Below are 25,897 nucleotides of genomic sequence, written 5' to 3'. Positions count from 1 at the left end.
ACTAAGCATACACAGACCTTATTTCTTAGAGTTTAAAATAGAAGTTTTCCTTTATATGTGTTAGTTTATTTCAGGTAATGGCAAAATAGAAAATAAATATTAGTCTTGACACATGCTATCAAAATCTCTAAGCTAAATAGTTGAAAATACATCAGTAGATATTCCACATGCAGGATGGACACATGCTATTTTATGTGAGTTATTAAAGGACTAGGCTGAAAATATGCAGACTTTAAGACCATGTTTTAAGAAATTTTAACTAAAAACACATGCAGAGTATGCATTCTAGCAGATAATTACAGAGAGTGGAACACAACTCATAGAGAAAACAGAAACTGTAGCAATATGCATTTTTTATCAAACAAATACAAGTGTTACAAAGGTACTTTCAATTTTCCTTTTAAAAAAAAGTTCATTTTTAGGCAGTACAGGTCACCCACCTCTAGAATCTCACTGATCTAATCGACAATGTGTAACACACCTAGTTCAAGAAGATTCAGGAGAATTTTATTTTTAACATGTTCTCTTGTGGAAAACAATTTAAAAAAAAGGGGGGGGAGGGGGGCAACCCATGAATGTCCAAGGAAACATGAAATCGGAATGATGACAAGGCTAGTCCTTCTCAATCAATGACTCTTTCTCCTTCCTTCCAAGAACTGGGGATTCTATATTTAAAGGCTTCACACATTTTCTCCTGTTCCCAGGATACTTAGCAATTTGAGATAAAATGAGTAAAAAGGTGACCTCTTTACTTCTTTAAAAGATCCTTTACCAGTTTTGCCCAGGTAAGGAGGCTGTTAAGTACTTTCTTTACCTGAGATTTCAGCAAGTTTTTAACAGCAAAAATAGCAAGAATCCTCAAATGTCTGACCTACTTTTCCTGCAAAAAACTTAGATCTAATTTTTCTTTTTATTTTTTTAATCTACCTTATTTGTGTGGAGATTCAGGGGGTGGGGAACAGAACATATGTAAGATGTTGCTTTTGAAATTCCTGCTCTTTACTTAGGTCTGAGATGACTAATGCAATTCTAAAATCCTGCACCACCAAGACATGAATCACAAACCCACCTTAGTTGCTTTCTGAAGGTGTTTTTGTGTGATTTAAGAGCTTCACTAGAGAAGGCAAACTTGTGTTGATAGGATGGCAGCACTCATTACTTGCTAGTCCAGCCAGGCTGAAACTTATTGTTTTTGTTTCCTAGAGAAAGAACGGAGATCACATCTGCATTTTATAAAAGCTCCTGAATTGTTACTGATCGACAACCAGCAGACAATGCTTTGCCTCTAGAAACTTACATTGTTTTGCAGAGTTGCTAGATACCGTGTCCTCGTAAAAAGTCTGGTTAAGCTATTTCTGCTCTGAAATCAAGAACTGTGCTTCCCTGAGCAGCTAACAGAAATTATTACTAACAAGAATTACATGTGACAGGCTCCAGACTCCATTATTCAGCTTCCTTTGTTCTTTAAAGGATATTCATTATCAACTGAAAACCCGCTAGTATTTCTAGTTTCTATGAAATAAGTGTTTTTTGAGTTAGTAGCTTGGATGTAAAAGGGGGAAAATACATTTTCTTATCTGTTTTCTGGGGTTTCATATAAAATCTGCAAAGGCACTAGAACAATAGGGTAGGGAGCTAGAGCAGCTTTGGGACTTTAAAAGCCTCATGTGTAAGAGGTGTTCACACTATTTGCTGTCAGCTATGGTGTAGGAGTGGAGGGAAGGACTTGTAAAACCCTCTGCCTCTCTCCAATTTCTGGGGCAAGCACATTGGCTAGTCTTGTAAGGACCAATCTAGCAGTGAAGCTGAAAGTGAGGTGACTTTTGCCTGTTACCCTGATGAGTGCTGGGGGCTCATGTCTGTGGCAGGGCAGGAGTGCCTGGTGTGGCTGGCTTGCCTCGCCAGTGATGGACCACTTTGCCTGCCTGCTCCTAGAAGCTCCTTCTCCTGCCCAAACTCCCCCATTCTGTGAATTATGGCAAATCCATCAATCCTTCTTTCACAGTTGCTGTTGAAGGCTATCACATATCAGGCTTCTGTACTCCTGCCAGAGAGGCTCCTTGCACTTGCTCCTCTCCCCAGGACAGGCACCGCAGACACAGCCGTGCTTTGCTTAGCTCGGGATCACGTGCAGCTCTGGGCACGCGTTGCTCTCTTGCCAGAGCACAGGAGTAAACTGGATGTGCTCTGAGCCCAAAGCAAATGAACCAAAACTGTGCCTTAAAACTCCCCAAAAGATGCTGGATTAAAAGGAATTATGGAAAAGCAGATTGTGGAGTGGATTTGGAGCATAGAAGTTAAGGCATAGGAATCGGCCGCTGGGCAGCAGAGCCTCTTCATGGAATGCTAGTATGGGACTGGAAATAAGTAGGTTTCTGAATGTCCTCTGCCACATCAGACTCTTCTCTACTCACTCCACTTCCATCTCTCCATGTGTTTGCCCCTCTGTTGGAAATACAACAGAATGATGGCTATAGCTTAGACATGCAGCTGGCATCAACTTCTCCTCCTACAGAGCGTGCTTGGCACAGAGAGAGGAGATGGGAGCTGCTCCTGTAGCAAGGAAGGGGTAATCAGTTACATGGGAACAACAGGGGAGCATGGAGGTGGTCTCTGGTTTTCCTTCCTCCTGCAGGTACCCACAGCTCCCTGCAGCACACAGACAGGGTATAGCAGGATGAGCCTCCCACAGTAACTACAGCCAGGCTGCAGTCTGCCTCAGCTTCCCCCCTTGAGATGGAACCCAGTCACCTTAGAGGTAGCTCTTTGCACTGCGCTGTCCATGTAAAGCACAGGCTCTCAGAAAACCTCAGTCACACTCTGTCCACTTCCCAAGGAGTGTTTTACACACACCACCTTTGTCCTGCAGGACATCCTAACTAGAAATTTTTGGGTTGGGATCTAGTTAGCTTGCACTTAGTTCTGAACTTCTTGGAACATTCCTAAATGTGGAAGTGGCACTTTTCCCACCTTCTCAGGAGACCCTTGGAGGTATCTAACCAGCAACACTGAAAGGGTCTCATGGTAGGAAATTGCCCAGGTAGTTTCCCAGCCCTAGCAGCAACTAACCCTTTCCCTGAATGCAAACTAGTACACACCTGTTGATTTCAAAAACTAGAGAGATAACTTATCATGATGGATCCATTAACCCCTCTTGGAATTGCATAACCTGATGAACTATTACCATGCACAGAAAGCCAAGTAGGGTATTAGAGGAGATAAAATAAACTGCCAGGCAAAGACCATTGTTAAGGCTCAGGAATAATGTTCCCTGGGAGCTTAATTACAGGTTGATCTAGGAAGGCATAAAAGACCATGCACTTCCAGATCAAATGGGGAGAACTTAGCTCAGATGTCACAAAGCAAGTGGCCCAGAGTGGTGTAAAAGCATGGCCCCAAGTGTTTTACGAGGACCAGAAAAGACAAGTAAGAGCTATGTGATGAATTTTATAAAGGATATTGTCTCCTTCTGGGCTATCAGAAATACATACAAGACCGTGAGGAACTTGAGTCCATTCACTGTAATTCGGGACTCACACTGAGGCAGAGAAACTGCTCACCAATCTGGGATTTCCCTCCTTCCCTGCTTGCCTCTACAGTAGTGGGTTTCAACCACTGGAGTGGAGAAGTGGAAACTGTTCTACACCTCTGTGGGGAAACTTCCAAGACCTACCACTCCAAACCACGGGAAGCCGGTGCCCTGCTGCCGGCAGCTCCGGGTAGGGCAGCCCGCGAGGGCTCTCTGGCCACTGGGCAGCAACGCCCCACGCCGCTCAAGGTGCTGCAGGCCCCGGGCCCGCCCTGAGGCGCGCTCGGAGCAGCCCCGGCCGGAGCCCCCGCGGGGGTCGCGGCGGGGCCGGCGCGGCGCCGGGCGGTGCGCGGGGAGCCGGTGGCCGCGGGGCCGGGGCGGGGCCGGGGCGGTGCGCGGCGGGGCGCGGTGCAGGGCAGCCGCGGGCACACGTGGCTCAGCCCCCCAAAAAGGCGCTCCTCGGCGGCGGGAGAGGGCAGTCCGTCCCTCGGTCCCCCCAGAGCCACCGCCGGTCCGCTCCGTCCAGCCGTCGGTGGGCGCCGGTGCCAAGGACCGCTGTGTTGGCTGCGAAGCGGCGGCTCCCGCCCCCTGCGGAATCAGCCCCAGGTCCGGGGCGGCCCTACCTGCCGGCACGATGAACCTCACCGCCGAGAGCCACCGCATTCCGCTGAGCGACGGCAACAGCATCCCGCTCTTGGGGCTGGGCACCTACGCCGACCCGCAGAAAGTAAGTCCGGGGGCGCCGGGACGCCCCGCGCCGCGGGCGGGGGCAGGTGCCGGCTGCCCTCGCTGCAGCCCCCCGAGCCGCGGCCACCCTCCTCCTCTCCTCCCGTCCCGGCTACTTCTCTCTTTGCCCCCTTCCCCGTGGGGGTGCGAAGTTAGACCTAGCTCTACCACGAGCAGCGCGGGCAGTGCGCGGCCCGCAGATGAGGAAAAGGTGGGAAAAAATAAGAAAAAAATCCCGCCCAGCTTGCGGTGCGCGGCGGCTGCCACTGTCGCCGACCGCCCCGCGCCGCTGGGCGCACGGGCAGGGGCGCGGGGGACCTGGAGTCGGGACGGTGCCGTGCAATGCCCGGGTCGGGAAGGGATGGGACCCCCGGAGTCAGGAGGGATGGTGCCGTCATCTCCCCTGCCTAGCCCCCTGCGACGAGTGTAGATAAGATGAGGGATTTCGGACCGCCTTGCGGCTGCCCCCGATACTTTCCAAGTAATGTTCCTGAAACAAAGACCCAAAATCCTGCATCCTGATTCCTGCGGTTCCCACAGCTGACTGCCAGTGGCCAAACCACTCTCAAATATTCTGCATCCTTCGGGTTTGCGCCGGGCAGGCATCCCGTCAGACGGTCGGGATGCACCCGTGGAGGATGGGGAAGCACACCTGATGCTTCTTCCCTCTGCGGACCTGGGAGCGCAAAGGCAATTCAGTAGCCACTGCCTTTTCAAGCTCTCCTAAACTGCCTGATCTTTCATCAGTTCTCTTTTTTGTTCGTTTGAAGAGTTGGAAAAGAGGCATCGTGGCCAGTACCCTTCTTGTGTAATAGCAGCCATGCAATGTGTGTGTATGACTCCACATATCACAAGGTATTTAAAGGTACCTTTGTAAAGAAAACTCTTGATTAAAGCCGTTTACCAAGCACTAAATGTACACGGTGCATCAATAACAGTGTCGAATTTTCAACAAACACTACTGCAGGCAATGCATGAGTGATGCAGAAAAGGGTGTAAGACTTCCCCAGGAGTGCAGTTCTCACTGGCTAACGATGCTGCTTTACATGGGGAGAATCAATAGGAATTCATGACTTCAGAGCCCGGGCATCGTCCCCCACATCTCTAAACTTTCAGGACATATTTTCAGCTAGTGCATTCTTTGAATAATGGTTAGGGAAACAAAATTAAGGTCTCTAACATGAGTTTTGATATAGCAAAGCAGAATGTTGCATAATTCAGTGACAAAAGAGCTCTGAGTGAACTTGAAGCATCTTTTTCCAGACGTGTACATCATGCCCCCAACCCTCAAGTTGCAATTTTTGCCCTAATTTTAAGAAAAATGCAGCTGCCAGCACAAGAGCTCCTACCTTGCTGCACTTCCTGCCTGCAGCCTGGACAAACCGTGGCCCAATACGGTGGAATCAGGCAGGGAGTCCAGAGTGGCAAGTAACCTGACAGAGCTGAGAGGGGAGCTGGATGGGATTCCCCTTGCCAGAGGCAGCTTCTCGGCACTGCTGTTACCCTGCTAAGAATTCATTCCACAGGAATTCAGCTGTCCCAAAATCAACAGAGCAACAGATCTGCTTCTTCTCCCCCCGTCCTGCAAAATCCTGACGGTTCCTTCCTTTGCCCTCCCGTGGTTTGAGGTGTACAGCGAGCTTTTGCATGGAGTTCAATGAGCCAAAATGAATCATTTTTGGGGAGGGCTGGTTTTCAGCAGAATCAGCCTCAGGCAGTGGCTTTTTGCTTTTTGCATATATGTCCCTTGTTTTCTGCTAACAGAAGGTAGGGAGGACAGGACAATGCAGGCAGGGCAGGCATTGCTACGGCAACTCCAATTTAGAGCGATCGAAGCCGCTGTGTAACTGTACCCTCAGTGGGGATGGGTGCGTATATCCAACCACCCTTTCTCCTTCCCCCTGCGTTTGTAGGAGTTTGATTTTCTGAGCTTTCTCCTTCTGCACGATAAACACGTTAGAAAGTTACGGGTGGGAGGAGGAGCTGAGGAGAGGTAGAGAAAATAGGAGTGATAAGGCACTTGCCACAGTCTCATTTTCACAGAAGACCAGGTGAAACAATGTGTGTTTATCTGGCGGAGCTGGGCTGGGGCTTTACGCTGGGATTAGGAGTGCTATTTGAGTCGAAGAACTTGTCACAGAGAGCAGCTGGGGAAACGCAGCGGCAGCAGCGTGCTCTGGGATTTGTTGCAGAATTGTGCTGCCGCTCGGTGATGGGGCAGGATGTTTAAATAGGTCACGGCTTAAAATTTGCCCGTTTCAAAAAGGCTGCTTTGCTGATAAGGGGGGTGGGGAGTGGGGGCTCCTGTCAACTCCTTGCTGTGGCAGCAGAGTGCTGCTTGGCTGGGACAAGCTGCTTTGCCGAGTGCTGAGCTGTGCCTGTTGCAACTTCCAACGGGATGCCTGGCGAGGTGTCTGTCCTGCTCCTCCGGTCTCAACAGCTGAAAGGCTTTGTGGCAACCCAGGACCGTTTCAAGGTTTATCTTATCTTGAGGAGTGAGGCTACAAACTAGCGCTGACACGTTTCCCTTAAAATGCTTAGCTGTAGCCTTTTGTGGCTGAATTGCTTAAGAAGCAGCATCTGAGCCACCCATTCTCCAGCGGTGGGGGCAGGCAGCTGGTGGTAGCGACAGCTCTAGCCAGCCCCAGCACTCTATTTCTGCTCATGAGTCAGATCCCTGCAACTTCCAGCTATTTTGTGCTTTGATATAAAATACAGAGCTGTTCGTTTGTCAGATTATTCATCTTGCTCTTGGAGACAGGTTTTTGATTTAAGCTGGTTTGTTTTGATTTTTTTCCCCCCCCAAAGGTTATTCACCCTGGCACCTCCATGTCAGAGCAACTTGTCCAAAACAAATCTGTTTTCTTAGTGTCAGGCTGTAGCCCAGTAGCTCGTAATGAGCCCGGAGTGTTCTTCCTGAAGTGCAGGAATGTGCTCGCTGGTTAAGCCAACCAGGCAGATCTAGTTAGCCATGGAACAGGGAAATCTGCTTCTCCAGCAGTCGGTTAGAAGAAAACAAAGGCAGGAGGCAGCTTTCACATTTCAGGCTTAGTCTGCATAAACTGATCAGCAGTGCCTTCAAAACTGAAATGTGTCAGCAGCTTGCCTTGCTCATCTTAAATAACTTAATTGTTCTCCCAAAGACAACTTTGGGAGATAAGTCATGCTTCTCTGGTTGCGAAATACTCAACAAAAAAATACATCTATTGACAGAAAGCCCCCCTCTACAAGTTTACTGACTCAAAGTAGTACATCACTCAACAGGAGCAGAGCTGGACCACTGTGGAAAAGGTCTGTTTGATAATCAGACTAATTTTAATTGAATGCTCTTTCCCCCTAGATGTAAGAGAGCCTTTCTTCTGACTCAGTAGAGGTTGGGATGACAATTCAGCTAATTCTTTGAGACTGGAAAGTGCAACGTTGGGGGTTTCTTTTCACTTAACTCTCCTACCACAGCAAGAAAGTACAATGAATCCATTGGCTATCAGTTCATCTGTTAACAGGAAGGAGTCTTCACTAGGTCACAGAATAGAATTAGTCATAAACTTGGGTTATTTATCAAGAGAAGCACATAAAAAAATTTACAGGTTTAATTCATGTTTCCAATTCAAGGAAACATGAATTAAACCTGTAAATTTTTTTATGAAAAATGAAAATAAAGGAATGCAATAATTGCATAAAAATGAAAATAAAGGAATGCAATAATTGCATAATTCCTTTCTTTGAAAATAAAGGAATGCAATAATTGCATAACTATTAAGCTTAATTTTCTTTTGCAGGCAGATTTCAGTGTGTTGAAGTTGGTTTTGCATTCTCCTTCATGCAGGGAAGGAAATGTATGATTTGTATTAGATTCTTGCCTACATAAAAAAATTAGGCTGTTTATCCTACCAAAGGATGGACACAAGTGAAAAAGTGGAAATCTCAGTCACTGACTCCTTCCACTGCTCTTTCTTCCCTTCCCCAAATATTCCTTCTCCTCATGAGTTTGGGTGGGAACCACAGTGGGAACTGTGAATCAGGACTACCAGTGCACTCCAGACAGCTTTAAAATTTGAGGCCAATTCTACCTCTGTTTGGCTGCGTGGATCCTTCTGGCACAGCCCTGCGAGTGCAGGAGTGGCTGTGCCAAGGCTCTAGCGATGCACCGTGTCCAGCTCCCCCTCCCTGAGGGCCCCCAAGCCGTTGACCCAATTCTCCAGGGTATTAAATAGATGGGTGGGAGGGGGGAGAGGGCAGTCCCACACGGTAGGGTGGCAGACAGGACAGGCCCCTGGATGAGCCCCTGGCATTGCCCTGTGCTACAGCAGAACCAGACCAGTCCATGGCACGCTCCCACCGCCTCCCAGCACTGATTCTTAGCTTCCAGCACAGCCCATTGAGTGGTACTGGTACCCATCTGGAAGCAGATGAGGTGTGGGGATGAGCAGTCTTAGAGGGGAAAGGTCCTAAAAACACTCCTAAATCCTGGAAATCCTATGCCTCGTTAAAACTGCACTTATGCCTGCTTCACTTTATAACTCATCCCTGTCAACACAGCTAAGATCATCAGTCCAGTGTCTCCACATAAATACTTGCTGTTTCCCTGGAAGGTCAAGGGGCCTTGGCCACAGCTCCTCTCCTGCCTTCCTGTTTTGACTGAGGGAGGACAGGGCTTGGAGAGAAGGTTGTAGCAACCGCACTGTACACAGGCGCTGCTTCTGAAACATAAGATTGGGCAAAGTGCTCAAGAATAGCACTGGGTGAGGGCTGTTGGCAAGTTGCAACTTAGCTAAAAATGAGGTTCTGAGGTAGCCAAATCCATTCATAAATTGGAAGCAGTTTTGTGGAATAGTTTCAGGCAAAACAAATGGCAAAGCATTTCATTTTGGGCACTGGCAGTACAAGCTGAGGAATCAAAGAATTATTAAAGCACTTGGAGGTAGCAGTTGCCTTTCCCTGAATAGCCTGCTGGTAAGGCAATCCACATGGGCGGTGGGAAACCAGATTCAGTCCTCCTCTCAGCCTCTGGGGATTAAACTCATATCAGACAGCTTAGGGAAATAACGTGATTGTGGGGTAGGTGATAGCTAGAGAGAGGCAAGAAGAAACAAGCACAGGCTGGAGCAGGAGGAGCACCCTGCCCATGGGAAAGTGCACTGCCCACCAGCCCCATAATGCTGGATGCTGAAGAACTTGGTATGGCATCCAGCCAGGAGGAAGAGAAACCCATTTCCCCAAATCTTTAACTACCACAAAGTAACCCTTGTGAGTGCCCAGACAGTCTGGGTTTTGTTTAAGGAGAAATTGCTGGTTTGAATCAGGGAGAGGAAAAGTTCATCCAGGGCTCCCAGATCCAGTCTGAGTGACCAAGTTTAAAAAAATCTGGTTTGGATAAGTAAAAACACTGTTTTGGCACTCTGAATTACTTTTTACACCCAAGCTAGAAGCTGAACAGAGTAATTTTTCATTGTACAGGTCTAATGCTCTCATAGGATCATTTATGCCAAGTTCCTTGCACAAGGATGTGCAGGTACAAACTTTTTCAATCACTCTGCATGGTTCTGGCTGCACCCCTGCTGCCGGCTGCCTGTCTTTGGAGCTGTCATAGGCTGCTATTAAGTCAAAAGAGGTAATAAGTGATTTGTCCCCATGATGGGATCTGGATCTCTGAGCTGCAATAAGGGAGGAATTACACACAACTTAATCCTCCTGTTTTCCTCCTAGAAAGCCACCACTGGCTCCTGAAACAGGATTGTCTGGAGACAGCAATGATTTCAGGTGACTCGTAAAGAAAGTCACCTGGCCTGACCCAAAGCTACAAAATGAATCATGCATTGAACGTTCCTGGGTGAAGTAACACTGCAGACACTATTGAGCTTAAAGGCTTCAGCTTCTTGATTTCTTACCTGTAAATTTACTCTGACTCAGACAACTGTCTTCCTCTTGAGGTAAACTTGGCTTCTGGATTTTTTTTTCTTGAAAGAGATGAGAGAGGCAGCGACAAGAGCAGGAACTGTTCTAACATCCAAGTGTTCTTACAGCCTTATCTTATTTCCCATGACATGATATTAAATACGTAAAGAAAATCCCTCTTTTAAAGTATATTACACATGATTATGTTTTTGAACTCAGCAAGTATTGAGTATGAAGTTAGCCCTCTAATGAAGTGCTCTTTATGAACCTACATGAAATTACTAGGGAATTATTTTTTTCAGATGTAAAATATTGGGAACCCGACTTGAACAGAGTGGGGGGAATCAGCTGGAATATTTGGTTATAAAACCTCTTATTTATGCCTTGGATTTAAGAAGTAAATAAAATTCCTGAAACAAAATAAATTTTTTAAACGTTATTGGGTTATATCTCCTAACCAGCATTTTCAAAAGACATTGTGTCCCTTCATATTCCCTTCTGGTAACCACCACTGGCTTTCTCAAGCTCTTTGCTTTTTAAGCAGCAGCATTACTTCATGCAGTACTAGTTCTTCTTGTCTTCAGGGAGTGCTTTGGAGCGGCACAGCCACGGCTGGTCGACACATAGCAACATGAGGTCCCTCAGGGTTGGGATTTCTGAGGTGTTTCAGAGGGCAGCCCCATGCTCCCTCGGTCTCTGAGGATATCCTAAAATCATACTCCAAGTGGAGATTTGGACACTTGAGTAGGGGTTAAAGGAAGGAGACACATGACTGCAGCCCAGAAAGACAACTGTGCCTGATCTGCTACACATGCTGGAGGGCTCCTTGCCTGCCTGTTAGTAAACTCTTAGCCTAGCCTTCCCACTGAACAATATTTATCCTGAAACCCAATATCTGCAGCTGGATCGCTCACAGAGTCGTGACTCAGTTAGTCTCGTGCTTGAAGGACTAAGCTATACTGAGGCAATTCTGCTTGCACAGACTGCAGACGGCATGCCTTTCCTTCAGTGGCTGGTATCCTGGTGTTGAGTGATGCCCCCATTGATTAATTGCTCAGATTTTATTCCTTAACTAAGCCAGTTACTGGCAAGACCCAGTTGCCAAGAGCAGATAAAGGCAGGATTTCTTGATATTTGCTGCCCAGATGCCTTAAGGAGGTGCAGCAACGGGCATCAGCTTTTAGCAGGCAACAGACCAACTTGACTCTTGGGCAAGAGCTTGTGTGAGGAGTTAAGAAGCTGCAGTGATTGGGCTCTAGTATTGCCTTAATTCAACCTTGCTGTTTGCTACAGAGGTGGCAAATATTCCAGGGAATAAGTGGTTTCACACATGAAAGAGTGCTTTCACAGATCAAGCTCCTTACAATAAAGAGGTGAGGGTACACACCAGAAAGTTAAACTAAATCAAAAGGGTCTCAGAACAAGTTCTGATTTCATTGGTGACTTTTGCTAAAAGCTTACTGTTGTGTGACACATTTTAAAATTCCCTTTTTATATGCTCAAGTGGCAGGTTTACTACCTCTGATTTATCGTGAGTTCTCCTTTTTTCCTCAACTGTTCAACACTTCTGTTCTGCCACTGGAGCAGTCTTCCTCCACGTCTTTGTCTTTAACACTTCCTTCTTCATGTTGAGCCTTGACCTCTCCTCCTCTGCCTGCAACTACCTCTAGATGCCTCAGTTCCTGCTAGCTCCCTGTAATCTTGTGTTATACAAATGAACATTTTTGGCTTGCATAAATGCAAGATTGCATCTTTATCTCATTAAGAAATGAAACCTAAGTCATATCATTAGCAAAATCACATAATTAGAAGTGGTAGATGCTTTTTTTCCTGAAATGTGGCAGACTCAGAAAGTCCTAGCTTTTGTATAAGAACTGTATTTAAACCAGATTTAAAATTTAGATTTGATAAAATGACTTACCACACTCTGTCAATCTGGAGGAAAGATTCTTGTATGCAACTTTTTTTGAGACACGAGCTTTGCTCCTAATACTTTGATTTGCACCAAACCCATGGTTCTAAGACATTACTGAATTTGCAAAATGCTCTTTTACCTCCATGTATCTTTGCTGATGAAATTTTTCTGGTTCTTAATTTCCATGAAACCTTAAGTTTAATAGAAAACAAATTGATAGTATTACTAATCTCTACTTTGTGCTAATGGCTTCTGTTTCCAGTTGTGAACACAATTAGTGCCTAATCATGTGTAGCAGATTAAAAGCTGTGTTTACTGAAGTGGTCAACATGTAAAATTCCTAATGAGAAAGAGCCCAGCCTTGTAGATGAGTGTGAATGAAAGACTAACTTTCTAGCTACAAAGTTCATTAACCAAGGGAGGACTTCTGAGTAAAATGGACACAAAATTGCTGGTCCTGGAAAACACTGAATTTTTTAGTTTGCTATAAGGAGCAGATTGTGGTCAGAACAACTTCTTCCCCTCTCCCTGGCCACTCCAGCAAGCCTAAAACAAAAACCCATCCTCTTAAAATGAGAGGCGAGGACTTGCACTAATGAATCCATTGATAGCCAGATAATTGCCTGGCCTTGTGCAGTGATGCCTGCCTCATCCAAGCAGCGGGGCTGGCTCTTGCAGCCACCCTGGCACCGTGTCATTTGGCTCCCAAACACGGTGCCAACACGTGCAGACTTGGACACGGCAGGAGCGCTCCACAGGAAAATGCTCCCGGAACAAGGGCGCCTTTAGAAGGTGACAACTTTGTCTGGGAGTCAGGACAACTTTTGAATGGTGGGTATCAGGTACCAGCATGACCCACCAAACTACATGTCTGTCTATAACACAGGGTAGAATCATGTTTAATCAGTCCAGATCCAAAACTAATAGAGGGTTAATCCAGATAAGCTTTTAGGACAGTAGCACTACTCAGAACCAGTCACCAGGGATTCTTCTTTGAAAAGTAACCAAACAGAAAACAGACCTTTTCCATTCCATAGCTGTGTGCTGCAGTGACAAGCACTAGCTGTTTCAATATACCCCTCTTCCAAAAACTACAAAGTTAGCTGTTACCAGTGCAATAATACTAAGCCAAATATTGACACCCAAAAAATAGTACTTTTGTTTTTCTCTTTTCCTATGGCTTTCTAAATATGCTAGGGTTTTTTAAAGCCTGCTCAAAAGCCACAGGGAAAGCCTATCTATCTAAATAAAAGTTAAGAAGATTGTTTTACAGAAGATGAGACAGGGAATCACTGGCATTGTTGAAGAGGGGAAAAACTGAACCCCTATGAGTGAGTAATAGGGATTACCACAACTGAAAGATACGCTTTTTGGCAAGAACATTTAGAGCCCAATTTTCCAGGCAAAGGTCCATTTTTAAAATGTCCCTGACCGACTCCATACGTTAGACATGGCTGCGCACTCCTATGTGCCCCTGATTCCTCACAGTTCTCCAAAAAACAGTGTAAGCATGTTCTTGCAGCTCATGTGGGAAGCTAACATCTGGATTGTCTCTTTGGTTGACCTAGGAGGCCAGATTTGTCAAAACTTGAAAGCACTGTGCAGAAAATGCCTCTCTAGGCTTGGAAGCCAACTCATGTTGGTTCAGCTAACTAGGTGGTGGAATTCCCCAAGTTTTACATTTGCCTTTGCAAACACTTCTTCGAACTGGCGCCAGAAACCTCTCCCCTTTAACTCTAGGGAATGAAGCAGAAGAGCTACTGGCAACCTTTTCTTCTCCTTTATTGCACAAGCTGCTGCTTTATCTTCCACTTGTACCTCACGCATCCCTTTGATTGCATTGCTTGTCCGAAGGGTATTTTGATAGCACCCACCCTCCCAGATAGATCCATGCTTTCCAGGGCAGCCAGCTGGCTGCTGTGTTCTTCAGCTCTTCAGGAAACTTTCCCAGTCCACCCCGCTAGCACTGTGAGCACAGGGACCCAGGTGTGCACATCATGTTCTTGGTTTGCTTTAATCCTCTAGCTGCCAGCAGAAAGGTATGGCAGCTCTTCAGCTTCACCTTGCATTAACTGACTTTGTGTCGAGTGAAAAGCTGCAGAGTTCCTAAAACTGAGGATTCTGCCATCAAGTGTTAAAAATAACTCCAGCACCCTCTGCCAGCTACAATAATAAGGTTTTCCTGAAGACAGCTTTGGCTAAATCCTAGAATAACAGTGTCACAGGAATTCTAGAAATGCTAAATCTGCAGTTATGCAATCTAATGTCTGTTGTATGGACAAACCCCATGCTTCAGGCCACTGATAGAGCATCAAATTAGAGGAGAAAGGCACCCCTTTTCCACCTTCATTCATGGTGTGACACAAGGACACCATTCTCCCCATCTTCTCTGAGCTTATTTGATGTCCTCCACCTCTCGAGGCAACAAACTAAATGACATAAAGCAAAGTTCTGGGCTGGCACAACAGCCTGCAGCTCTTATCTGTTCTCTGCCTCCATTCCCAGCTCTACCTGCTCTTGCAGAGAACCATCTGCTGGGTTTTGCTTCCTGGATGGTGGCTGCCAATGCTTCCGGGGGATGAAAGCCAGATTTTCCTGTGTACGAGAGAGAGGGATGTGCTGGCGGTTGCATTTTCCAAGAAAGAGGTGTACAGTACAGCTTCTCTTTTACAAGATTAAACAATTCTAAGAATGTACCCTTGTGTGGCTCATATCCTCTGGCTTTGTAAACTCAACCTGTGCTTTCCTGCAGGGCCTTCAGTACACATGCTTTCTATGCTCTGTTCCTAACATCTTAAGCCAATCCTTTTTTTCCAGTTTGTCCAGAAAACAGGCAAATGGAAATAAGCAACTGGGCTTCTAGAAACTTGCATAAGAATCTGTGTGTGAGTGCCGAGCTCTGATGAAGGAGGCTCTGAGCCCAGGAATGTACCTACTTTCTCCTTCCTGTATTTAGCTGACTAAGATTCCTAAACAGCGGCTCCACATCCTAAATTACAGGTTTGGACTGGAGCACTTGGCCCATGGCTTGGATATCTTGTGTAATTCTGCCGCAGCTAAACTCAGATTTTTCTAGAAGATGGCCCTGTGTCTCCTAACACTTCAGGCTTTTTCCCCCAGGATCATTATTCCCAGCTAAGAGACTGCAAAGCAATGCACTAAACGGGTGGGATGCTCAGGACTAAGGTAAGGGGCTTCTTCCCTGAAGTGCTGCTGCCTCTGCTTTCATGTGCTGCTGATACTGGTGCAACTCTGCAGAGCTGCTCCTGTAAAACAGGGCAGAGCAGAATCTGGGAGCCTGAGTCAGAATGTTTTCCTTTACCGTACGCACTAATAAAGAATAAATGGTGATACTGGTGTTAAGACATAAAAGCAACGACCAGAGTAGCTGTTCACATGGCTTTGCAAGATTACAATCTACTGGCAGTGCGTCCTGTTAGCTTTGTCTTTGGAGATAACTCTCTTAATCAGCTGGAAAACCAATGGAAATTGCTGACTAGAGAAAGATGCTATAGAAAAAGCAAAGGAATTGGAGGGTAGCTGAACTGTGACACTAAATAACAGTAATAAGTCAGACAACTTCTAACACTGCTGAGCAAATACTGCACTTGAGTGGGAAGAGAAAAACTCATGGGTATGCCTGCAGAAAAATATCCTCCTGTGGCTTGGTCATGTGCACTCACAAAAGAAATTGAAGCTGAACCATTTGCTATGGTAGGGAGAATAGTTTTTGACAAAATGGGATGTGACAGAAGATGTCTGGAATAAACATTAAAAATTAGGGAAGTTTATGGCCTCAGAGGAAAAAGAGAGCAGACCCTTTCAGACAGACAGAATTGATGAAGCACATTGCTTTTTCAGACTCACAAAAAGTGGTAACTGGCCAGTTGGCTACTTCATCTGTGGAGAAGGGGCCAAATTGCTGCTTCCTTTTTTTCAGTGAAGGTGCATATCTGAGTCTGCTCTCCCAGCCCTTCTGCTGGATTTATTTATCATGGAGCCTGAAGGAAACAGATACCAGTTAAATCTGTCAGGCATGATGGTAAATCAGCTGGTTTACAAGCTACAGATTGATAGAGGGAATAATTGTGTCTCTTGTTTCCTTAAAGTTTATGATCTTAACAAAAACACAGATGGGATTAAAGAAATTTATTAGTGATTGAGCAAGTCCTCCTAGTCAACCAGTTATTCTTTTATCATAAAATGTGCAATAAATTTAATATGGTTCTTTGGCACAAATTAGTGACTGTCTGCAAAAGCACTGAAGATAAATGTCTGACTTATAGTGCACAAGTGGTTATAAAACTCCCGTTCCAAAACAAGTCTTTGATCAAAGTAGCATAGTTGCAAGGCACGCTGATTAGAAACTGAAACATTAATTATGGTGAAGGATCAAGAAACCTCTCATCTATGCTTAAATAAGAAGTAATAAAGAAGCAGAGATTTGTCTTAAGGCCAAAGCTAGAGAGTCCTGAATTATTACTAACAAAGCACAAAGGTTTATGACATTTCAGTACCTCATTTAATAGTTGTACTACTCTAAAAGTGAACCCTGCTCATTCAGGAATGGTGCAAGAATAAAGCCCTGTCTGGAGTGTGCAGGCAGCACAGGCAGCTGCATTTTAAGTAATGTACTAAAGTGAGTATAACCTGCAGGAAGGAGGGGGAAGAGGTCTGAGTAGAATAAGGCCCATGGTCAAACAGCCTGGGAAGTTCTGTTCAATCAGCTGCTGTGATTAGTGGTGCCAACCCTTATACAACATAGACGTATCACAAATTTCTATCTGCACTTGAATAAAAGCCGGTTTTCAGTTGGTAGCCTTTGATCTGGTCACTACTGAAAACCTATGAAAGACAGAAGAGATTAAAACACCTCAAGCTGAGCAGCGAAGTAGAGGGGAAAGATCCAGGTTTGTGCCTTGTCTGATGGAAAGATGGATGAGCAGTGGTGGTTTGAGTCACCCAACTTTGGTACGGTCTGTCAGGAAACAATGGAATAAGATACGATACCTAAAGCAACACTTCTAAAAAGTGGCAATACCACAACATGACTAGCCTGTGCAACTAATCAGCACAGTTTACCACAGCCCATTACTGCAGCATTTGGAAGGATAAAATATGTGCAATGCCAGAAATGATAGTTTCTCCATTAGCATGAAAATAAACATATGGTATAAAGTTTCCAGACTCACAGATGTCTCAGACCTTCAGCTGGGATGGTTCAATAGAGGCAATATTTTCCAAAAACTATTCCCTAGATTGCTTTACATTTTTATATGAAGCACCTTAGACCAGAATCTGTCAGAACTAATATACCACATCAGATGAAATGGACTAGTGCAATAAAAACATACATATATAATGTAAACCCATCTCCGGCCATTGGTAATCAAGACCTGATCCAAAAAAAGCCACCCCGAGCCCCTAAAGAATAAGGTTATTCCTTGAGATGGAGGAGTCTTTCAAAAGATTATTTGTACAGATGTAAGTCCCATATAAAAAAATTAAGAAATACACAGAAGTTCAGCTCTAACAGAAGTCAACTGATTCAGCCAAAAGCAGATGCAGTGACTGCAAGCATTTTCCTCTATCCTACCCTCCTTCCATGTCTGAAATTCTGCTGGTCCCTTACCTGTGAGACTCTACCTTTCCTCATCTATTCCTTCTGCTTTTCTTAGTGACCAAACTGGCCCTGGTGACTGAGAAAAGACACAACCCAATAATCAACATTTCCTTGCCTGGTAGAGTTTAGTTTACAGCATCAGGAAACAACAGGGAGCCGTGTTTGTGCAATCTCTCAAGAGTCTGAAAAGGGGAAATTCTAGTACTGGGTTCACATCCCATTTTCAGTCTCTTCAACAATAGGAAAAGGTAAAAAAAAAAAAGAAAGAAATTTTTTTTTTTCTCAAAATCTATATTATGGTAATGCATCACTGTCCTCTAAAAGCTCAGGTTTCATACACTTGCATGGCAAAAGTCAAACAGACTGAAGAAATCTAGAATACACGTTGTTTACAAATTCACATTTCAGAGAGAAACAACACTGATAACACTTTTGGAAATATACCTATCTTTCAGATAACTAATAATCACTTAGGCTTGAGCTCCCCAGACCTTTCAACTAAGCCCTGCTGCTCTGTGCCAGTCAGCCTGAGCTTTGCAACAGCGGCTCCAACCTCGTGCGGTGGCTCACTGCTGGGGCAGAGGTCTGAGGTTACTGTCATCAGTCACCACAGGCTTGTAATACTCGTGTCAGAGCTTTCATCCTGATGCTTCTCTCAAATCCTCTCCTGCAGGTTCAGGCAGGGACAAAGCAGAGAACATGTTGGAGGTTGTCATTGCTCCATGCCTCGCGCTTCTGTAACGCTGCCCGGCATGCCCCAAGTGAAAAGCAGCCATTAAGTGTGCCTGAAAAGCTGGTAGCTGCCGTGGTCTTTGTTACATCCCACTAACAACCAAGAAAGGGCCCTGCCAGGGGCCGAGCATGCTTTTGGGAGGCTTCTACAATGAAAGCAGCAAAGCACTGAAACAAGTGCTACATTGTCTTCCTCAATTAAGCACAGAGTATTGCACCATCACTGCTGTAAATACTCTAGAGTGCCAAATTGTGCCGTTTTGCTTCTAGGCCCTCATTCAGGTCTGTAATAAATCAGGGCACGTGTGAGCACCTTTGTATTTCAAGTAACCTTTAGGCACTGCATGCTGGAGCAGAAAGTTCCTCCCAAGTCCAAACAGAAGTTGGTCCATTTTGTGTCCCTCAGAGTCAGCCAAGATGGGGCACTGAGCAAGCAAGCTACAATATGGTCCCATTACCCCAGAATGATCTGCCACCAGCCCACAGCTCTGAGACTTAAAAGCAGGGATGAAGACATCCCCAGGTGTCTTCAGCAGTCCTTCAAAGACTTTTTTTTCATATGCATGGAAGGGAAGAGCAATGTCCCTAATCATTGAAGCATCCTATAGCAGCTATGAGTTTCACACCTTCTAGTTCAGCAGGTGGTGAAAGAGAAGCTGTTTCTTTCATGACAAACTCATGAACAGCCAATGCCAGCTGTAAATGTACAGCAAGGAGAGAGAGGAAGGAGAGCTATTGCTATGGCGTAAAATGGTCCTTCCCAACAACACTTACTGCCAGTCCTGCTTCTCTTCTTTCTTTGGCATTGTCAAAACCAACAAATTTGACATCCTCTCTTCATACTACCTCATTTCCAGATGCCTCTGGCATTTGTTTTCTTCACAGGAGAAGCAGTGTGGTCTTCGCCCTGCACTTGCAGATATCAGAATCCAACTCTTGCCATTTTTGTTGACAGACAGCAGCACAGCAGAGCAGTTTGACTTGCCCTACTTCAGTTTTTCTTAAAGTGAATCAGATATCCCTGTTGCACCAGAACAAAGCCCACGAAAAGGAAGGGAGAATAGCATTGCTGCACGCCCTTGGCCACCACGACTTAGGGCTGCTCTCTCATTATAAAAAGTGTAGGAACCATAAGTTGTTTTCAGTACAATTTTAGTGACCAGAGAAATAATTTCAGTAACCAGTTTTGTGCTTTTTTTGCTTAGTTTGGCCTATGTGTAATTTTGCTTGCCATATTGGCTTATGGAAAATATGACTGTTCTGAAAAAACAAGCTTACTCTGAATTTTGGCAATGATGAGTAAACAGTACAAAAATGTCACTTATTAGGAGGTTTCTTGGGATCATCTTAAACTGAAGCAGTAAAATATACATTAATATACACTAAAGCAACTACGGTTTTTTAACCACACAGTAAAGCAGCTATTCAGAACTGGGAATATCAGTAGATAGTCCTGACCTTCAGATTATGATACTAACAACTGTAAGTTGATTTGAGGGGAAAGAAGTCAAATCCAAATTCCTGCACTGCTGAGAGGTCCAAGCTACTCAAAGAGCCTCTGGTCAGCAGGTGGTTGACCAGTTCTGCTCAACCAAATAGTCATCTTCCCCTTGAGTAAGACATTTAATCAAATGGGTGTTGTAGGTAAGCCCTTGCTCACTAGATAAGAAATTCTGAAATTTTTTTCATATCGAATGCATTAGATTCTACATCCTGAGGACACTAGTATTTTCTCTTTCATAGAGATAGACAATTTTTTGCTTTGCTGCCTTTTCCAGTCTAATCCCACATACTCAACAGTTTTGAGAAAAAGCTCACAGCCCTCTCTTATTTGGAAGTTGAAATGTGATTGCCTGGGAGGAAAGGGATGGTCACTCAGGATGAATTACACCACGAATCTCGCACATATCTCAGGGACCCTCCAGCACTGAAGGAGAGGTAAGCACTAGGCTGACACATGTTCATTCTTTTCCTTCTCCCACCAGACTCCCAAAGGTTCCTGTCTGGAGGCAGTGAAGATTGCCATCGATGCTGGCTACCGCCACATCGACGGAGCCTTTGTCTACTTCAATGAGCATGAAGTGGGACAAGCCATCCGCGAGAAGATTGCTGAAGGGAAGATCAAGCGAGAGGATATATTTTACTGTGGCAAGGTGAGAACCTGCACTCAGATTATTTACACTAAGTTCAGGATTGCTGTGAATGGTCTTTCTTAAGAGTGCCGGCAGTCAACATCTGGAATGTTTCCTTCCAGATCCAACATCCTTTATTTTTCTTTCCTAGCATTACCAGAATGCTGCAGATCTTTATGAACACTAGGTTTGCTGTGAGGCACAGGAATCACTGTTCTCTGTGTAAATCTCTGATAACAGTGGGAGCCATGCAACATCCCTTCTGCTTAGTATTCTAGGCACCTGCAAGTGAAGACCATGGCAAAGTTCAGCCTAAAGTGCTGCCTAACCTGTTACTGTGCCACACGCTGTGTTGTCACACACAGAGCCCCAGCTGGACAATGATCCTGCAACTGAGCTATTTTCTGTTAGAACAATTCCCTGCACAGGTTTGCCATGAGGTTGCACAATGAAAGGGGTGTGAGCAAGCACGTGCATGCCAGTGTCTGTGTATGGGAGAACACCAAGTGCCTAGATTGGTACTACTGCCAGAAAATTACTCATCAAGCTACACCCTTAGTTATTGTATCACTTGTAATTAAAAAGTTCTAGGATGATGAATCAACTTACTTGGACAGAAGATGTCATTACACTTCTGTTCTAGAGCAATGAGGCTGGAGTAATTCATGAGCTATTTTATATATTCAAGTCTTAACTCTATGACTTGACTGTCTCCTAAAATAATGAAATCCCTTGTGGAATGAAGTGTCTGACAGAAGCTGTCACAACAACAATGAATTACCCAGGTATAAGAGAGGTCATTGCACATTGTAGTGCAATGGTGCCTGTCCGGTTTCTAAGGGAGTTTATGGCCTCAAATAGTCCTTTCTGCAGTGCTTCTTTGAACACATCAGCCTAATATTTTCCCTTTCTCCTTTCCCAAATAACACGTAATCCACAATTACTCAACAGACTTGCAAATAAACACCACTGTTCCTAGAGTGAAAGATCCCATGGGATGAGAGGTCTGGCTTACTGTGAGCAATTTAGTGAAGTTCTATGATCTGGGGAAATTAAACTTCATATTGGATAGTTTGCAGACCAAGTGGATTTTCAGCAGCTATAGACCAATTTCCAAGCACAGCAATTTCCAATCTGTAAAATATGCACCTCTTTTCCAAGTTTCCTGCTTGGTTCTACTGATAACAACCTTGCCATTCTGAGAAAAGCCTCACGTTCTCAAATTCTCTGGCTTTATCAGGGGAATTTCTCAGTCTCTTATGTGCCAAATATGTTGATTTGGATCAGTGAAAATATTTGGTTTCAACAGTTTTATAGTTTCATTACTGCAAATTATCAGTAATATTACAAATCAAAACCACCAAGTTGTGCCAAAAGGTTAGAACCAGATGTCCTAACAATTTTGAGTATTTTAACTTTCTCAACTGCTTCCCCTGCAGTTTATTTGCCCATATCAACTTTTAGGCTCTATGAAAGCAGATCTCCTGGTAAAATTTCCAAACTTCCTTTATTTATTAAGCCTTTCTGTATTCAGTTGTCTGATCTCATCACCAGATGATTTTCCTAGTCAATAATCACTACTTAAACACTGAGTCATTTGGAAAACTGCAGTTCCTGCAAGCCACAGGGCTGCAGCACACGGTACCACAACAGCCAATGCCTGTGCTCCCAGCCTGCTGTGTGTCTGTGACATGACACACACATGGATTTCTCTTACAGTCGTGTCCTGTTTGTGCTTGACAAAAGGTCAGCTGCTCAGGGTGGTAGTCCATCATAACATTCCTACGATCTTTAAAAGAGTTCAAAGGCAGAAACAGAAAATACTCTGCAACTAATTCAATCCATCACAATCAAGGATTTTCACAGGTTTCACTCAAAGCTCTCACAGCAGCTCTGAACTTCCCAGAAGGAGTGGGAGCGGATCTCCCTCGCCTTATGTATCTTTAGTTTAATGCACCTCACAAACTTAGGTAGCTTACAAACTACAGGCAAATCTCAACCCAGCAGATACTTTGGGCATTGATCAGTAACTGATTGCTAAGAACTGTTGCATCTTCTAGGAAACACGGTAGATACACAGACCATTCTTGGAAGCACCAGGCACTACGGAAGCTAGTTATGTTTTCTTCCTTACTGACATCAGAAGTACTGGGAATTCCCAAGAGCCTCCAGACTCAAGCCCCTTGTGCAGATCTTTCCTGAAGCAAAGATGCTGCAGATGGAAGGCTGATCCATCAGCAGCGACTGACGAGAGCAGCCCTGCTGAGTGGCAGCGTTGCTGGAACAGTGACCTGGTGTGATCGCGCTGCATCTGCCAGTTGAAATCATCAGCACTTGCACTTGGCTCTCGCTGCTGGCTGCCTGATCAGGCAGAGCAGCTCAGCATCCAGAAATTTTAGAGGTTTTATATCAACTGCCAACATCTCACTTGGCTTACACAGCAAGACCTTTTTGGTCTCCTCTTTCATCCCAGGATATTTCTTTCATTAAACTAGAAGTAACATTTCCAGGAAATGTGGTGTCCTAAAATGCCAAAGCCAGCTGGCAGCTTTGACTGCTCAAACATGGGTTCTACTTAGGTAGATAATACAATAACTTGTACAAATCATGAGAACAGTTATAAAACTCTCAAGTTTCCATGGCATCCATGTATTGACATAGTACAAATGTTTTTAAACATAGTACAGCTGTTTTTAAAGGCTGGTTCTTCAGAACCTCTGCAGTTTTTAGAGGGAAGTATATTCACTGGCAAATGCTGAGCTCAATAGAACTGGGCTAGAAAGGGTACCCAGAAAAAACTACTTCTAGGCAATATATCTCAGGTCAGCAAATTCTAAAACACAGTAACAACCTGGACATGAAGGGTCTAGAAAGTAATTTCCTTACTTAAATACAACTTAAGCTCATTTTGCAGGTAAAATGCTTAAAAAACATATAGACCAGAGGTTTTCAGTAAATCCAGTGGAACAACTTAAACTCTTGAGAACAGGACCTTGGTCCCTTACTGCAGTACACCTCAGCCTCTTACCACTGTTTGCTGATCATAAACTCTTCACATCTTGCAGCATACAGCTGAGAAAGGCCTAGGATGAATTTCCAGGTGTTTTAGTTTGTCACCTTAGGGCAGGGTCAGATGTCCTGCTCTCAGTACAGCTTAACATGTCCTTGCTTCTGAGGGCAGAACAGAGCAGATTGTTTTCCCAGGGAATAACTATAACATAGTTAAAAGAAAAAAAACAAGCATCTAAAATAACTTAAAACTTACACAGGCTATGCCCTTTAACACCTATAATCAACCTCTTCTCCCATAAGTCACAATTCAAGTTTTGTGTCTGTAGAACAAATTTATTCTATACCTCTGCATGTAGTGGCTGTCAGCTTTGGTGGCAGAACTGACTAGACAATGACCATATGAGCAAACAGCAGGTTTTTCCAACCAGCAAAAGTGACAAAAACCTAAATGTGACTCCTCACGTTAGTTTTGTGAGTTGAAAAAAAAAGAAAAGAAAATAGCTCAACTTATTGCGTGCATTCAAATGGTACTTAAAACCTTCTATTGTGTGTTAATTCCGCTGCAGTTAAAATCACAAAACTCAATCAGTTTACAAAGAGCTCTTGGTTACTAATTACCATGCTATGGTTTTATCCTTGCAAGAGACTTGCATCAGCACAGTTCAGTTAGAGATAGTGCTGAACACTCACCAGCTGAGCACACTCCATAGCAACCTCGGGGCATAACCCTGAGAGGAAGCAGTTTGCATTAAAGAGGTACAGAAGACTGTGCTTTAACTACTCACACCTGCAGTGCAGTGACTAATCACATGCACATTTTTCCGTGAGGACTGGGGAATAAGAGAAAACTTTCCTAGGTCAGGCAGTCTCTCAGGCTCCCTGACCACAGGAGAAAAACCAGAAGATTCTCTTAGTGCTGGGTGCTTGGCTGCTCAATAGCTAACTCACATGATCCAAGCTTCTGCCTTCAAGCACAAAACTGACCACAGATTCCTTGTGGGAACAAAGTTTTTCAGTGAAAGCATATGCTTGGAAAACAAAAGGAATCTAAGTTCATTGAGCAAGAGTTTGTAATATACTCAGCTCAGAATAACCTGTTTTGTAATAAAAACAATACGTAACGGCTTTACTGGGTCAACACTTCATCAGTCCTGGGCAAGAACTGCTGTCTTAACCTCTGCACCTGGCTCTGCCAGAAGGCAAGGTAAGGCACTCACCTCTGCCTTGCAGGGATGGAGCCCACGATGTCTTTGCTCTCGGCATAGTGGGTTCTGTCACAAGGACAAGAGGGAGGGAGTGTGTGTTGGGGGTCTTCAGCTGGCTCTCTGTTCCTCCTGGCACCCAAAGAAAGCCTGTGCTTGCCTCCCCAGCTGTGGAATACCTGCCACCCCCCGGAGCTGGTGCGTCCCACGCTGGAGAAAACCCTGAAGATCCTGCAGCTGGACTATGTTGACCTCTACATTATTGAGCTGCCAATGGCTTTCAAGGTAAAAAGAAAAATTGCTTGGAAAAAGTGCATTAACTTAACTTGAACCAAGACCTCCATCTAGTATATTCCTTGCAGCTTCCAGTCTAGGCTGTCAATAGCATTTTGAGCAGATAACATATATATTTTGATATATACTGCATACATGTATTTCTGTGCACTGCCCACCCAAAGAGAGGCATTTATCAGGTGGAGTGAGAACAGGCCAGGAGAGATATTGCTTGGAGTGTTTCTGCTGGAAGGACAGGTCTGCCAACTGTGGTTGAGCAGTTCCTACTCTGAAAAATTGCACAGCTGGGCAGTACCTGTGTCTGAATCCCCTCTGAGCCATGAGGAGAGAGCCACTGGAGGAAAGAGCTCATACAAAGCAGCAACAGGCCAGGGGCAAAGTTCAGAGAGGGAGAGGGAAAGGTAGAAAGTCACCAAGTTTGGTTTCCTTATTCTGTCCTAAATTAAAGCTGCTGGGAAAATTGTAGTTATGATCTTAATCACTGTAACTGCAGCACTCAGCTTCACTAGATCACAAGTGGTGCCAAACATGGGTTGTCCATCTCTCATTCTTAAATGCCAGTGTAGAGTCTGATATTCCCTCATACTGCTGGCTCTGGGCAACTTGTAGGCAAAACCCTTGAATGCAGGGAGCTCACATCATAGTTGCACACTTCCCTCTTGCAAGTCCACAAACTTTCTGCTTTCACAGCTGTTTGTACCTTGCTTTACAATTTTCCTCTACAAGTACATGATACCAAGGCAAATGAAATAAAGAGAATTATATTCAAAACATTTAAGTGGTTTTGAACTAATTAAATCTTTCTTCTAAGAGAGAATAGGGTCAGGCAATTAGTTG

The 25,897-nt window shown here is 44.7% G+C and overlaps 1 protein-coding gene across 1 annotated transcript in view; it reads left to right on the top strand.

Annotated features, from left to right (window-relative positions):
- The first annotated feature begins 3,938 nt into the window (after positions 1-3,938).
- AKR1D1 (aldo-keto reductase family 1 member D1) overlaps positions 3,939-25,897 on the top strand; it is a 34,854-nt gene continuing 12,895 nt past the window's right edge. The window contains exons 1-3 of the mRNA XM_054281953.1: positions 3,939-4,256; positions 20,406-20,573; positions 24,935-25,051. Coding sequence (XP_054137928.1) covers positions 4,164-4,256; positions 20,406-20,573; positions 24,935-25,051 — 378 coding nt within the window. The 5' untranslated portion in view covers positions 3,939-4,163. The remainder of the gene's footprint in view (positions 4,257-20,405; positions 20,574-24,934; positions 25,052-25,897) is intronic.

The sequence above is a fragment of the Melozone crissalis genome, unplaced genomic scaffold (genome assembly GCF_028551555.1).
Source record: "Melozone crissalis strain CALT ecotype California unplaced genomic scaffold, PUWL_Pcris_2 ptg000033l_1, whole genome shotgun sequence".
NCBI lineage: Eukaryota > Metazoa > Chordata > Aves > Passeriformes > Passerellidae > Melozone > Melozone crissalis.
The sequence above is the reverse complement of the archived record's forward strand: the minus strand, read 5'-3'. Positions and strand labels throughout refer to the sequence as shown.